The sequence below is a fragment of the Leucoraja erinacea genome, chromosome 26 (genome assembly GCF_028641065.1).
Source record: "Leucoraja erinacea ecotype New England chromosome 26, Leri_hhj_1, whole genome shotgun sequence".
NCBI classification, from domain to species: Eukaryota; Metazoa; Chordata; class Chondrichthyes; order Rajiformes; family Rajidae; genus Leucoraja; species Leucoraja erinaceus.
The window spans coordinates 17,520,316-17,534,676 of record NC_073402.1 but is presented as its reverse complement, the minus strand read 5'-3'; the positions used below and the strand labels follow the sequence as shown (position 1 = coordinate 17,534,676).

The 14,361-nt window shown below is 41.7% G+C and overlaps 1 protein-coding gene across 2 annotated transcripts in view; it reads left to right on the top strand.

Moving 5' to 3' along the window:
- Nucleotides 1-14,361, top strand: part of eloa (elongin A) — a 66,743-nt gene that overhangs the window by 35,748 nt on the left and 16,634 nt on the right. For both annotated transcript variants that reach the window (XM_055656238.1, XM_055656237.1), the window contains 3 exons: nt 4,297-4,411; nt 7,201-7,353; nt 9,984-10,081. In XM_055656238.1, coding sequence (XP_055512213.1) covers nt 4,297-4,411; nt 7,201-7,353; nt 9,984-10,081 — 366 coding nt within the window. The remainder of the gene's footprint in view (nt 1-4,296; nt 4,412-7,200; nt 7,354-9,983; nt 10,082-14,361) is intronic.

The window sequence follows — 14,361 nt, the reverse complement described above, 5'->3', positions numbered from 1 at the left end:
TCAAACCAAAGGCAAGGCAGCTTTAGCACTGAAACCAAAGGCAAGGCAGCTTTAGCACTTTCAAACCCAAGGCTAGGCAGCTTTAGCACTTTGAAACCAAAGGCAAGGCAGCTTTAGCACTTTGAAACCAAAGGCAACGCAGCTTTAGCACTTTCAAACTACATTTTCAAACCACATTAACGGCACTGACAGGTCAGTAAAACCACTCAAAAATTAGTAGACGTGTTCAGTGTTATTCACAGCTCAGACTGAGAATTGCGACCTCACTCCCCCATCTTGCAGAGAACTGAGGCACCTCCATACTTCCGGGTTTTATAGTCCCTCCGGGATGCAAGCAGAAGCCTCCACGTGGCGCATCCCGGGCAATGCTGACGACAGAAACTGTACCACAGTGACTGACTGAAGTAGCCAATTCTGCAACCACCGACCATCGACCGTCACTGACCGACCGGAAAGACGTGATATAGAAGATTGCCGGACATGAGGAAGAAGATAGTCCTTCCGGAAGGGGCTTGGCCTTCAGGAGAGAGAATCTCAACATTTTTTAAACACCAATAACTCTTTTATTTTTCATCGAGGGGAAAAATCCTCTTGTCCTGCGCAGCGGAGTGAGATGGCCAAAAATCACAGCCGTAAGTGGTAGCGGTTTTTCTAAAATCAATATACAGATCAACAGGAAGTGGTCAAGATGAGACTTTTAGTAATATAGATTTCTGCAATTTGGGATGGACAAAGAAAATTCTACTTGCACGTTTTGCTTTTATATCGGTTGTGTCCCGGGGAGCCGCGAGCGCCCAATACACCCGCCGAATAACCGCACCGCCGATGACCAGAACGACGGCCGAAGGCCGGCATGCGCCCCGGTACCAGACTGGACGACCACAGTATGTCAGGCTGCAGAACTGTATCTCGGACACGATAATGAGTAAGGGGCCATTCGGTACGGTCCTCTCTTCTTTCCTGTTCCCCATCTACACCTTGGACTTCAGATGTAACTTAGACTTGCCAACTGCAGGAGTTTTCGGATGACTGCAATTGTGGGCTGCATCAGTGAGGGAAGGGAAGCTGAATACAGAAATGTAGTCAACGACTTTGTTGAGTGGTGTGGGCTGAATCACCTGCAGCTCATCACTGACAAGGTTAAGGAGTTAGTGGTGGACTTTAGGAGGAGAGGAACACCCCTGTCCCTATCAATGGTGTGGATGTACTGTTTACCAAGGAGTACAAATACCTTGGAGTTTGCCTGGTCAGTAATCTGCACTGTTCCAGGAACGCTGTGGCTTTGTACAAGTAGGGACAGAGCCGGCTGTACTTTTTGAGAAGGCTCCGCTCCATCAACGTCTGCAGTAAGGTGCTGCAATCGGTGGTGGCCAGTGCCATCTTCTTCACTGTCGTGTGCTGGGGCAACAGGGCCAAGGCTGTGGATGGCAACAAGTTTAACAAGCTCATCAGGAAGGCTGGCTCCATCCTCGGGGCAGAGTTAGATTCATGGGATGTGGTCTTGGAAGGGATGATGCTCCTCAAACTGCGGAGGGATTGATCCACCCCCCCCCCCCCCCCCCCACCATGGTTGCAAGAGGGCCAGGGCTGGAAACTGAATGTTCAAGGGTATTCCTCCTATCAAAAAGATAGACAGGTGGGCAGAGGGGGTGGGGTAGCTCTGTTGGTGAGGAATGAAATTCAGCCCCTTGCATGGGGTGACATTGAAACGGGTGATGTGGAATCGGTATGGATCTACAGGCCCCCAAACAGTAGCCTGGACATAGGGTGCAAGTTGAATCGGGAGTTAAAATTGGCATGTAACAAAGGTAATGCTGTGGTTGTTATGGGAGATTTCAACATGCAGGTAGACTGGGGAAAATCAGGTTGGTACTGGACCCCAAGAAAGGGACTGGAGTCAATTATAAAAGATGATATAGCCACACATTTGGATAGCAGTAATAGGATTGGTCCGAGTCAGCATGGATTTACAAAGGGGAAATCATGCTTGACTAATCTTCTGGAATTTTTTGAGGATGTGGACAAGGGAGAGTCAGTGGATGTAGTGTACCTAGACTTCAGAAAGCATTTGATAAGGTCCCACATAGGAGATTAGTGGGCAAAATTAGGGCACATGATATTGGGAGTAGAATGCTGACATGGATAGAAAATTGGTTGGCAGACAGGAAACAAAGAGTAGGGATTAACGGGTCCCTTTCAGAATGGCAGGCAGTGACTAGTGGGGTACCGCAAGGCTCGGTGCTGGGACCGCAGCTATTTACCATATACATCAATGATTTGGATGAAGGGATTCACAGTAACATTAGCAAATTTGCAGATGACACAAAGCTGGGTGGCACTATGAACTGTGAGGAGGATGTTATGAGAATGCTGGGTGACTTTGGACAGGTTGGGGGAGTGGGCAGATGCATGACTGATGAAGTGGATAAATGTGAGACTATCCATATTGGCATCAAAAACAGGAAGGCAGATTATTATCTAAATGGTGTCAAGTTGGGAAAAGGGGAAGTACAAAGGGATCTGGGGGTCCTTGTTCATCAGTCTATGAAAGTAAGCATGCAGGTACAGCAGGCAGTGAAGAAAGCAAATGGCACGTTGGCCTTCATAACAAGAGGAGTTGGGTATAGGAGCAAAGAGGCCCTTCTGCAGTTGTACAGAGCCCTAGTGAGACCACACCTGGAGTATTGTGTGCAGTTTTGGTCCGCTAATTTGAGGAAGGACATTCTTGCTATCGAGGGAGTGCAGCGTAGGTTTACAAGGTTAATTCCCGGGATGGCGGGACTGTCATATGCTGAGAGAATGGAGCAGCTGGGCTTGTACTCTCTGGAGTTTAGAAGGATGAGAGGGTATCTTATTGAAACATATAAGATTGTTAAGGGTTTGGACACGCTGGAGGCAGGAAACATGTTCCCGATGTTGGGGGAGTCCAGACCAGGGGCCACAGTTTAAAAATAAGGGGTAAGCCATTTAGAACGGAGATGAGGAAACACTTTTCCTCCCAGAGAGTTGTGGGTCTGTGGAGGCTGGTTCTCTAGATACTTTCAAGAGAGAGCTAGATAGGGCTCTTCGAGATAGCGGTCAGGGGATATGGGGAGAAGGCAGGAATGAGGTACTGATTGGGGATGATCAGCCATGATCACAATGAATGGCGATGCTGGCTCAAAGGGCCGAATGGCCTACTCCTGCATCTATTGTCTATTGTCATCCCCACCCCACCCCCAATCTGCACATCCCCAATCCTTTCCATTTGTCACTTTAATTTCATGTTTCATGTATCTTGTGTTTTATTTGTCTGTTGGCAGACCAATTTCCCTCCTGGGATATATAAAGTTCTATGTTATCGTATCGTATGAGAAGCGTGCGGTGATGTTGGGTAGCTCCCTAGCATCAAACACAGTCACCGCATTTTACTGTCTAATTACGAACATTCTTGTTGATTTTGAAACCCATATGCGCAGGTGTGGACTGCATTTTCAGTAAAATGCTATGCTTATATACCATGTTGAGTACTGGCCTGGATTACTTCCAAGCGTGACACCAAAGAAAGACACAAAATGCTGGAGTAACTCAGCAAGAAAGGGAGCATTGCTGTAGAGAAGGAACGGGCGAAGTTTTGGGTCGAAACATTTTTGTTCTGGCTGAGAATTGCAGACCAACTTTGGAACCATGATGCATTTCAGATTGCACTAAAATGGCAAAGAATATTATGCTAATATTTGACCTCTTACTGTTTGTGAAATTGATTATCCAACTTGCACTAGTTGAAATTTTTAATTTGTAATGAACTCATTAAATAAGCTCATTAAAATATGTGCACACCTATAGTGTGTATATATGTAACAGAGACGTTTTATTATAATTTTATTGCAACCAAGCACACAAGCTGCTTCCAGATTTCCCAGCAATTAATGTGGAAGTAAGGAGTTAGTTATGTTCCACTGTGCTATGTGTGCGTACACAAGTGACAGGTTAGAAACTGGCAGTAGGATCAGCTTAGCACTCTTAACAATCATGGGCACGGAATGAAAGCCAACACTGAATGTTGAAACGTGCAAAATGAGTATAACTTCATACTAAAAATGCGACATTCTGAATTGCTTTTAATCATACCTATGAATGTTAAAAGAATGAGTCAAAATGAAAGGGGATAAAAGTACAGACAATTAAATATTTGATTTTATAGTGGCTCCAATGTCAAGACATCACTGTGTTGCTATTCAATTACGATTACCTGTTTGTCACTTAAAGACTGAAGTTTTCTTTTTTTTCTTTTGTACTTCTACCTCCAACCAACAGATGATGATTGATGTTGTACCGGTCTTACCAGATATTCCATTGCCACTTATCCAGCCCAACTACAGACCCCTCCCTTCCATAGATTATACACCATTATCACCACCCAAAAGGAAAGGTAAGTTCACTGAAATGCTGGCTTGGGTCTTAAATATTTTTGTGTGAATGAGTGAGAATATAACTGTTCCATTGCCACTTATAACATTTATTTTTAAGCTCCAGATAGACTATAGTTTACAATTACAGGTTAGAAACATAGTTATGCGGCTGACTAGAAGAGTATTGAAATGGTCTATAGGTAACGGGCGTTAAAGGGGGTTTGATGTAGTACATGGATGAGTGGACTATATAGTGCCCTCCATAATGTTTGGGACAAAGACTGTATAAACACTGCTGTAATTTCTACATGGTGAAACCAAAATGTATGAAAATGGCCTTTATTAAAATCTGACAATGTGCATTTTAACCACGTGTGATGTTTTTCTATTACAATTCTCAAATTGAGGAGTACAGAGGCAAATAAATAAATAAATGATGGGTCGTTGTCCCAAACATAATGGAGGGCACTGTAGGTAGGCGGTATTATAAGAATGGGAAAAGGTGCTCGGTGGCAGAAGTCAGATCCTTTGGTCAATAGGATGCCAGGGTGATGAATAGTCGATTGCATCTTTGAATGTGGCCGAAAAGATGCAGTCATATGTAGGAGCAGAATTAGAAGGAGCCGGAGTGAACAACTTCAGAGATTCCTCTCTTTAGTTGTTAAACATTTCTGTTCATCCAAAGACTTTGAATTGATCAAGTCGTATGATCGAGACACAGAGAGAGCTGGCAGTGAGATAGAGCAGTTTAAGCTTTCTTCTGAGCCCCAGTCAGGGAAGAGTAGTAATTGAAAGGATATTGTCATGATTCGTTTATGCATTTATTTAATTTTCTATTTAAAAAAAAACCTCAGTGCCCTGAACACTGTGACACTTAGCATTATGAGCATGGATGAGCTTTTCTTGGATTTGTGTTAGTTTAGTTGATCTCCACTAAGGAGAGAAGTAAGCGTATTATAGTTGACCATGACCAGCAAAGTATGGATTAAATCATTTTAGATAGTTTAAATCTCACCCAAATTGGGGGACAATAATTTCAGAAATATGTTTGAAATGGAAGAAGGATGGAATACATCATTCAATGAAAACTTCCTTGTTTATTCCCTCAGTGAAATATGTGCACATGTTTTAATTACTTAATTGATATTGATGGTAAGAGAAAGAAGAAACAGCAATAGTAAAGAAATTCACTACCAATAAAATCCGTTTCTACTTTCCTAAAACAGTAAATATACTGAGCAACTACAAAGATTATCCTGAGTTAGTGTTATGTTCTAGGTATGCTCTAGGTATGTACGCCATTCCATTCTGGTGACTTCACTCAATTGAGTTACTTTTCTGGCAAGATTTTGAAGAACTACTGTATGGGAATTGCAGGCTCTCAGGATATGAATGCAGTCTGAGTAACAGCATTTTGGACAAGCTTGTAGTTCTAGGAAATATTGTTTATCTTGGCTGCATGAAGGGAAATATCTGAATCTTTCCTCAAGTGTAGAATTTGGCTGATCGAATGTATTAGCCAGCAGCAATCTGGAGTGTTACTGAGGTAGCAATAGCAGCAGTAGCCTGGAGTGATCCCAAGGAGCTAAAAGTGACCATGACCCTAACTTGCATGGACAATGTAGTCAAGGCACATATGAGGTAGTATTTGAAGCTGTACGATATTGCTAGTCTCGATGAGGATGGAGAATTCAGTTTGATTGTTGACCCATCGAATATTACAGTTTCACGAGAAACAGGTGTGGTAAAACCTGGTAGCTCTCTAAACTAATAAGAATAATTTCTACATTGAACAGTGAGGTTCAAACTCTCACTGCTCATAAGTTTTTCACATTGCATTACTCATAATGTTATTAAGCAGAGTTTATTCAGATTCAGATTCAGATTCAACTTTAATTGTCATTGTCAGTGTACAGTACAGAGACAACGAAATGCAGTTAGCATCTCCCTGGTGAGCGATATAGAATATGATTTCAATAAATAAATCTATTTACATGCATACAGTCATAGTGTTTTTCCTGTGGGAGGCGTGTCCGGGGGGGGGGGGGTGATTGGCAGTCACTGAGGTACAATGTTGAGTAGTGTGACAGCCGCAGGGAAGAAGCTGTTCCTGGACCTGCTGGTCCGGCAATGGAGAGACCTGTAGCGCCTCCTGGATGGTAGGAGGGTAAACAGTCCATGGTTGGGGTGAGCGCAGTCCTTGGCGATGCTGAGCGCCCTTGCAGACAACGTTTGCTTTGGACAGACTCAATGGAGGGGAGCGAGGAACCGGTGATGCGTTGGGCAATTTTCACCACCCTCTGCAGTGCTTTCTGGTCGGAGACAGAGCAGCTGCCATACCATACCGTGATACAGTTGGTAAGGATGCTCTCGATGGTGCAGCGGTAGAGGTTCACCAGAATCTGAGGAGACAGATGGACCTTCTTCATTATGCTGAGGAAAACAAAAATGTGAGGGAGATTGAGAATCCTGGTGAAAAGTGAGGAGTCAAATGTCCCCATTGGCACCCAAAACTGCGCAAAATTTGTCTGCTGAGCAGACCAGGCAGCACTTGAGGAAAAAGAAACAGAGTTAGCGTTTCAGGCCAGTCCTGACCCTCAGGATGAAAGGATAGACAGGGTGAAACGAATCTCGCTGATAAATCGAGACCAGTTGCAGATGTCAGGTGAGTAATGAACAAAAGTTATGAGGTGAGGGTAGTTAGAAAATGAGGGTGAAGACTTAAACATGCAGGCAGTTGATTTTTAATTTAATTTTTCATATGTTGCAAAATCATTACAATGAATCTATCTTTTCCATTCTGATGCAGCTATGTCTATTCTGTCTGAAGAAGATCTGGGATTCACTGGTCGCCGATTTAACTCGAAGATGCAAGTGTACTCTGGATCAAAGACAGCCTATCTCCCAAAGATGATGTCATTATTTGAACAGTGCATTCGGGTTCTTCAAAATAATGTGGACTGTAAGTCGTAAATCATTGCCTGAGATGTGTACATGTTGAAGTATGGAAAATACAGAAGGACGGTGTAGTTTATTTCTGATTAGACCACAGTTCCATGCTGATATACTTTACTATTGGACACTCCTTTTTTTAAATAAAAAATAGATTTAAATTTTACTCATCTGGACCAAGCATCAAATACTGCATATTTATAGTTCACAATAAAAATTAAATGGTAATATGAGGGATTTTATGCGAGTGGTGTTTCTTCTCCTACCTCTCCTGGAGAATTTAACTCTTTGCTTTATTATGGTTCCTCAGACCTAGGGATCTCCAGTTCCTCACCCAAATGAATATTGTTAATTTGTAGAGACATGAGACAAGGACTCGAGGAAGTTGAGGGAGAAGTTGAGCAGGCTAGGACTTTATTCCTTGGAGCACAGGAGGATGAAGGGTGATCTTATGGAAGTGTATAAGATCATGAGAGGAATAGATGGGGTAAATGCACAGAGTATTTTATCCACAGTAGCGGAATCAAGAACCAGAGGACATAGAGGGGAAAGACATTAGGAATCAGAAGGGCAATTTTTTTTACACAAAGGGTGGTAAGTATATGGAACGAGCTGCCAGAGCAGGTAGTTGAGGCAGGTACTATCACAATGTTTAAGAAACATTTGGACAAGTACATGGATACAATAGGTTTGGAGAGATATGGGCCAAATGCAGGCAGGAGGGTCTATTGTAGATGGAGCATGTTGGTTGGCATGGGCAAGTTGGGCCAAATGGCCTCTTTCCATTCTATGACTACACATGCTGGAATCTTGAGCAAGAATCAAACTGCTGGAGGACCTCAGCCAGACGGGCAGCATCCATGAAGGGAAATGGGCAGATGACATTTGAGGGCAGGACCTGAAATATTTACCCTAAATATTAGTAGTCGGGTGACAAATATCGATATGGGAGACTATGGGTGATGATCAGCAGCTATGTATCATAACGGATAATGTTTTTTTGAATTCCAGCCTCTGATGAAGCCCTTTCCCTACATCCCCTAAGTGTCATGGAGCTGTACAGCTCGGAAACAGGTCCTTCAGCCTAACTTGTCAATACTGACTAAGTTGCCATAGTGGGCCTGCCCCATTTTCCTGCATTTGGTCCATAGTTGTGTGAACCTTTCCTAGCCATATATCTGTCCAAATGTATTTAAAAAATTATAATTGTGTCTGCTTGTGCAGCTCATTCTAGATGTGGACTACCCTCCGTCTGGAAAAAGTTGCCCCTGAATAAATATCTCCCATCTCACCAATGTGTTAGGATGTGGCTTCGTGGAGTTGATTATTTACATTTTCCTGAGTTAGCTAGTTAGCACACTGTTTGTACACTTTATTGACGAGGGGATGGAGTAATAAAAAAATATACTACTTGCTTCCATTGGTACAAACCTGCAAAGGATGCATGTTAAAAATTAACTGTACAAATACTCCACAGGGTGGTGAAATTCATTGCTAAAGACGGCTGTGGAGGCCAAAGTCGTTGGGTACTTTTAATGCAGAAATTGACAGGTACCTGATTAGTAAGTGTGTCAAAGGTTAAGGGGAGAAAGCAGGAGAATGGGTTGAGAGGGAAAAATAGATCAACCATGATCTAACTGCGGAGCAGACTCAGTGAGCTGAATGTCCTAATTCTGCTCATATATCTTAAGGTCAAATAGAGGCAAAATGTAAAATAACGGAATCTACTGACTTTCAGGTTACAAAAACACTGAGGAATATGCAATATTGGCACTTTAGTACCGCTAAATATTTTCCTTCCTACATTTTCTTTGAATTTTATATCAGTTGCATGACCAAATTTGTTTTAACTCCTTTTATTAATCGTTAAATTATGACAATTACCATGCTGGGAAATACATCTGCCAGCTATTCAATGCATACTGTCTTACTAAATGGAATAGCTAAACTAGTATTTAGAGTTCCACTTGTCCTTTCTCTTTATTCACCAACTAAAGTGCAAAGTCCGGCTCACTTTTCTCTCTGTTTATTTTTTTGTGTGTGTCATCAGAGCAAACCAGCAATCAATCATTCATGAGACAAATGGAGATATAACTGAAATTCTACAGGCACATCTAAAACTGAGGGACTGTCTTTCTCCAGGCCTCGACTGGTTTTTTGAATACTTTATTTCCTCTATACGAGTTCTATATAGATTAATTTCCGTGGTAATGATGATCGTCAAATATACTTGTGTGTTAATGCTCTCACGTGATTCCAGACTGGATATTTGCAGCATCAGGGAAACAAATTAATGCTGCTTTGCAAGATGTCATGATTTGTACTATTAGCAATTTTATATCTGGAAAATCCCTATGTGCATCTCCTCATGAGAAGGAGCTGCTTCAGAAAATAGGGTTTAAGAAGGAACTACAGATGCTGGAAAATCGAAGGTAGACAAAAGTGCTGGAGAAACTCAGCGGGTGCAGCAGTATGTATGGAGCGAAGGAAATAGGCAACGTTTTGGGCTGAAGAAGGGGTTTGGCCCGAAACTTTACCTATTTCCTTCGCTCCATAGATGCTGCTGCACCCGCTGAGTAGCTTCAGAAAATATTTGTACATCTTACATTGTTTTACGTGATAATTACTGTTTTCTTTCAGCTATTCACGAAGTTGGAGGAGTGCCATTTGAAATCTTGGAGCCGGTGCTGGAGCGGTGCACCCCTGATCAGCTCTATCGTATTGAGAACTGCAATCCAGTAAGCCCTTATTCTCAGTTAGCAAGAATTTCTCAATAATACTACCTTTTTAATGTTTCTCCAATCGACAAACAACATTACTGCCGACTTGGCCATAGAAATAACAAGTTATCTTTCTCATCACAGTCGTAACATTACACAGTTAACCAAAGGAAGTTCTGGGGACTTGATTAATTCAAATGTAAACAATACATCACCAGGTAGAAATCATTGATTTTTCAGGATAAAGCCAGCCTCTCAAAACCTTGTTTTAATTTTGCAATTCGAAAGGTGACTAAAAAAGAAAACTGATTATTGAGAAAAGGGGCTAGAGGAACATTACATAATTGTTGAGAGATGCGGAAATGTAACCGTTAATAGTTGCGGAGAAACCATTTATTGCCTGGCTGGTCAAGATCGGAAATCCACTGCGAGGAATTGTCGCAATCTCATAGTCTTTGGCCATTATTGGCAATGTTCTCTTTGACCTGAAAGAATTATTTTGTGATTTTTAACATTCAATGAAGATATTTGAATCGTAGTTACTGGTGTAATGTAAAGAATGTGACATCCAGTTTATCTACAGAAAAATTATGTAAAAAAAGTATCTGACAAATGACCAAATAATCTTTTTCAGGAATGGAATTCTTAATATTTAAGAGGTGAACCCTTTTTAAATGAACTGCCTTGCTCTTTCTCAATTGGCTAATTCTAACAATCTGCTGATACATTTAATGTGAGTTATGGCTTCAGTCATTAATATTTAATGATATGTCCATAAATCTAGGGAATTTGAGAACATTTAAAATCAATGTAACAATAATCTCAATAATCTCAAAATGTAGCTCCAACAGTTTGCTGAGTACCTTTTCACTGTATTAATGTAATTGTCCCGAGTTCCTCCCTTCTGAATCCTGATTTGCAGTTACTTCTGGTGTGTAACCTGTTGAACTACATTTAACTAAACACATTTCTCAAGCTGCAGCCTAATCAGGGGGCTATATATTTGTGCTATAATTATCACTCTGCTCCGTTGCAGCTGTAGTTCAACAGTAGAATCCTGCCTTGATGGAGTTCCCCCAACATTATGTTGACGAATTCACTTATCTGAATTTTTCCTGGTACAAAATCAGGGAAAGCCCACATTTTCATTTGAGATTTTGAGCAGAAAAATGGGAACTGATTTAACAAAAATATATTAGCTTTGGTGTGTGTTTTTCATTAACTTTATGTAAATTACAGCAATTTATACATTTTGTGTCTATGAATATCAGATAATTAATATCATAAGCAAAAATAATGCAAATAATTTAAGTTTTATTCTACAGATCAATTATAGATTCTCATTATTACTATTACTGCCTTGGCATCAAGCCAAAATAATAGGTTTCATATCCAAATGGTTGGTTGTGTAACACTTCAATCAATGTTATGCCCCTGTCTCACTTATGAAACCTGAACGGAAACCTCTGGAGACTTTGCGCCCCACCCAAGGTTTCCGTGCGGTTTCCGGAGGTTTTTGTCAGTCTCCCTAATGGTCGAAAGTGGTTTCCGCTTCTTCTATGTTCCGGCGATTATTTAAAAAAATTCAAAACCAGCCGCGACTAAAAATAGTTTGGCAACAAATCTCCGCTTTTTTAGTCGAAGCCGGTTGCGATGCTAGTTGAAGGTGGTTGCCGGAGGTTGTAGGTAGTGGAAGGTAAGACCTCCCTGGTGGAATAAAACTGGGTGAAAAAAAGGTCTTACCTTCCACTACCTGCAACCTCCGGCAACCACCTTCAACTAGCATCGCAACCGGCTTTGACTAAAAAATTACCGATTTTTAAAACGGCAACCTATTTTTAGTCGCGGCCGGTTTTGAATTTTTTGAAATAATCGCCGGAACATAGAAGAAGCGGAAACCACTTTCGACCATTAGGGAGACTGACAAAAACCTCCGGGAACCGCACGGAAACCTTGGGTGGGGCGCAAAGTCTCCAGAGGTTTCCGTTCAGGTTTCCTAAGTGGGACAGGGGCATAAGTGGGACATTAGGAGTGCATCTGACATGTGAAGAGTTCAGCTTGAAAGATGCTTAGTGACCCAAACCCTTTGTGGAAACCCAGTGATTTAAAGAGTTATGTAAATTCTGATAAGAGGGGTGTAAAAGGAGGCTATTATATAAACCTAACCACTGATATAACCATCTCAAATAAACATGGAGCTGCTGCCATTTACTGTGCCTGGTTGCTGAACTTCTGCAGTGTAGGTGATTGCTCAATGCATGACAACATAGTTGGTGTTGCTACATGTTTCACAACTATATCATGACAGGCATGCAGATGTGAGAGATGAAATTACTGTTTTCAGAAGAGCTGCCAAAATGTTAGATAGTCTGAAGGTGGCCTTCAAATGTTGCCGTCAGATGTACCTGAGGAGCAGAGTCAGACTATGTTAGGAAATATAGTAGTTGTGTAAAACATATTTAAACCCTTTTTTGTCAGTTTTATTTTTACTGATTTGTCGGTTCTCAGCTGCCCCATAAGCATTTGTGCTGTGTTTGTTGACTAATTTATAGTACTTCTGTGCCATCTATGTCAAGTTTTTCCTTTTTTCACCAGTGCTTTAGACAACTATTAAAGGGTGAGGTGGAGATTTGTTGCCAAGCTGCTTTCCCATCCTCTGCACCTAAATAGACTAATTTGCCTGGAAAGACTTCCTTTTCATCTCAAAGGCATCAAATCTTGTCAAGCACAGTTCTATCATTATCCTTCATTCTCCAACACATTATTCAAGTGAACAAGGAGAGCAGAACATTTGGGCAGGGGAAAGCCATCCAACTTGATCTTCAATTATCAGTACTCCCAAAACAATGAATGCTAATAAATAGGTAATTGGTTTGTCTATATTCTTAATTACAGTGGCTTGCAAAAGTTTACATACCCCTTGAACTTTTCCACATTTTGTCACGTTACAACCACAAACGTAAATGTATTTTATTGGGATTTTATGTGATAGACCAACACAAAGTGGCGCATAATTGTGAAGTCGAAGGAAAATGATACATGGTTTTCAAATTTTTTTACAAATAAAAAACTGAAAAGTGTGGCATGCAAAAGTATTCAGCCCCCCTGAGTCAATACTTTGTAGAACCACCTTTCGCTGCAATTACAGCTGCAAGTCTTTTGAGGTATGTCTCTACCAGCTTTGCACATCTAGAGACTGAAATTTTTGCCCATTCTTCTTTGCAAAATAGCTCGAGCTCAGTCAGATTGGATGGAGAGCGTCTGTGAACAGCAATTTTTAAATCTTGCCAGAGATTCTCAATTGGATTTAGGTCTGGACTTTGACTGGGCCATTCTAACACATGAATATGCTTTGATCTAAACCATTCCATTGTAGCTCTGGCTGTATGTTTAGGGTCGTTGTCCTGCTGGAAGGTGAACCTCCGCCCCAGTCTCTTTTGCAGACTCTAACAGGTTTTCGTCCAAGATTGCCCTGTATTTGGCTCCATCCATCTTCCAACTCTGACCAGCTTCCCTATCCCTGCTGAAGAAAAGCATCCCCACAGCATGATGTTGCCGCCACCATGTTTCACAGTGAGGATGGTGTGTGTGTTCAGGGTAATGTGCAGTGTTAGTTTTCTGCCACACATAGCATTTTGCATTTAGGCCAATTTTGGTCTCATCTGACCAGAGCACCTTCATCCACATGTTTGCTGTGTCCCCCACATGGCTTGTGGCAAACTGCAAACGGGACTTCTTATGGCTTTTTTTCAACAATGGCTTTCTTGCAACTCTTCCATAAAGGCCCGATTTGTGGAGTGCATGGCTAATAGTTGTCCTGTGGACAGATTCTCCCACCTGAGCTGTGGATCTCTGCAGCTCCTCCAGAGTTATCATGGGCCTCTTGGCTGCTTCTCTGATCAATGCTCTCCTTGCCCTGCCTGTCAGTTTGGGTGGACGGCCATGTCTTGGTAGGTTTGCAGTTGTACCATACTCTTTCCATTTTCGAATGATGGATTGAAAAGTGCTCCGTGAGATGTTCAAAGCTTGGGATTTTTTTTAATAACCTAACCCTGCTTTAAACTTCTCCACAACTTTATCCCTGACCTGTCTGGTGTGTTCCTTGGGCTTCATGATGCTGTTTGCTCACTAATGTTCTCTAACAAACCTCTGAGGCCTTCACAGAACAGCTGTATTTATACTGAGATTAGATTACATTACTAATTAGGTGACTTCTGAAGGCAATTGGTTGCACTGGATTTTATTTAGCAGTATCAGAGTTAAAGGGGCTGAATACTTTTGCACGCCACACTTTTCAG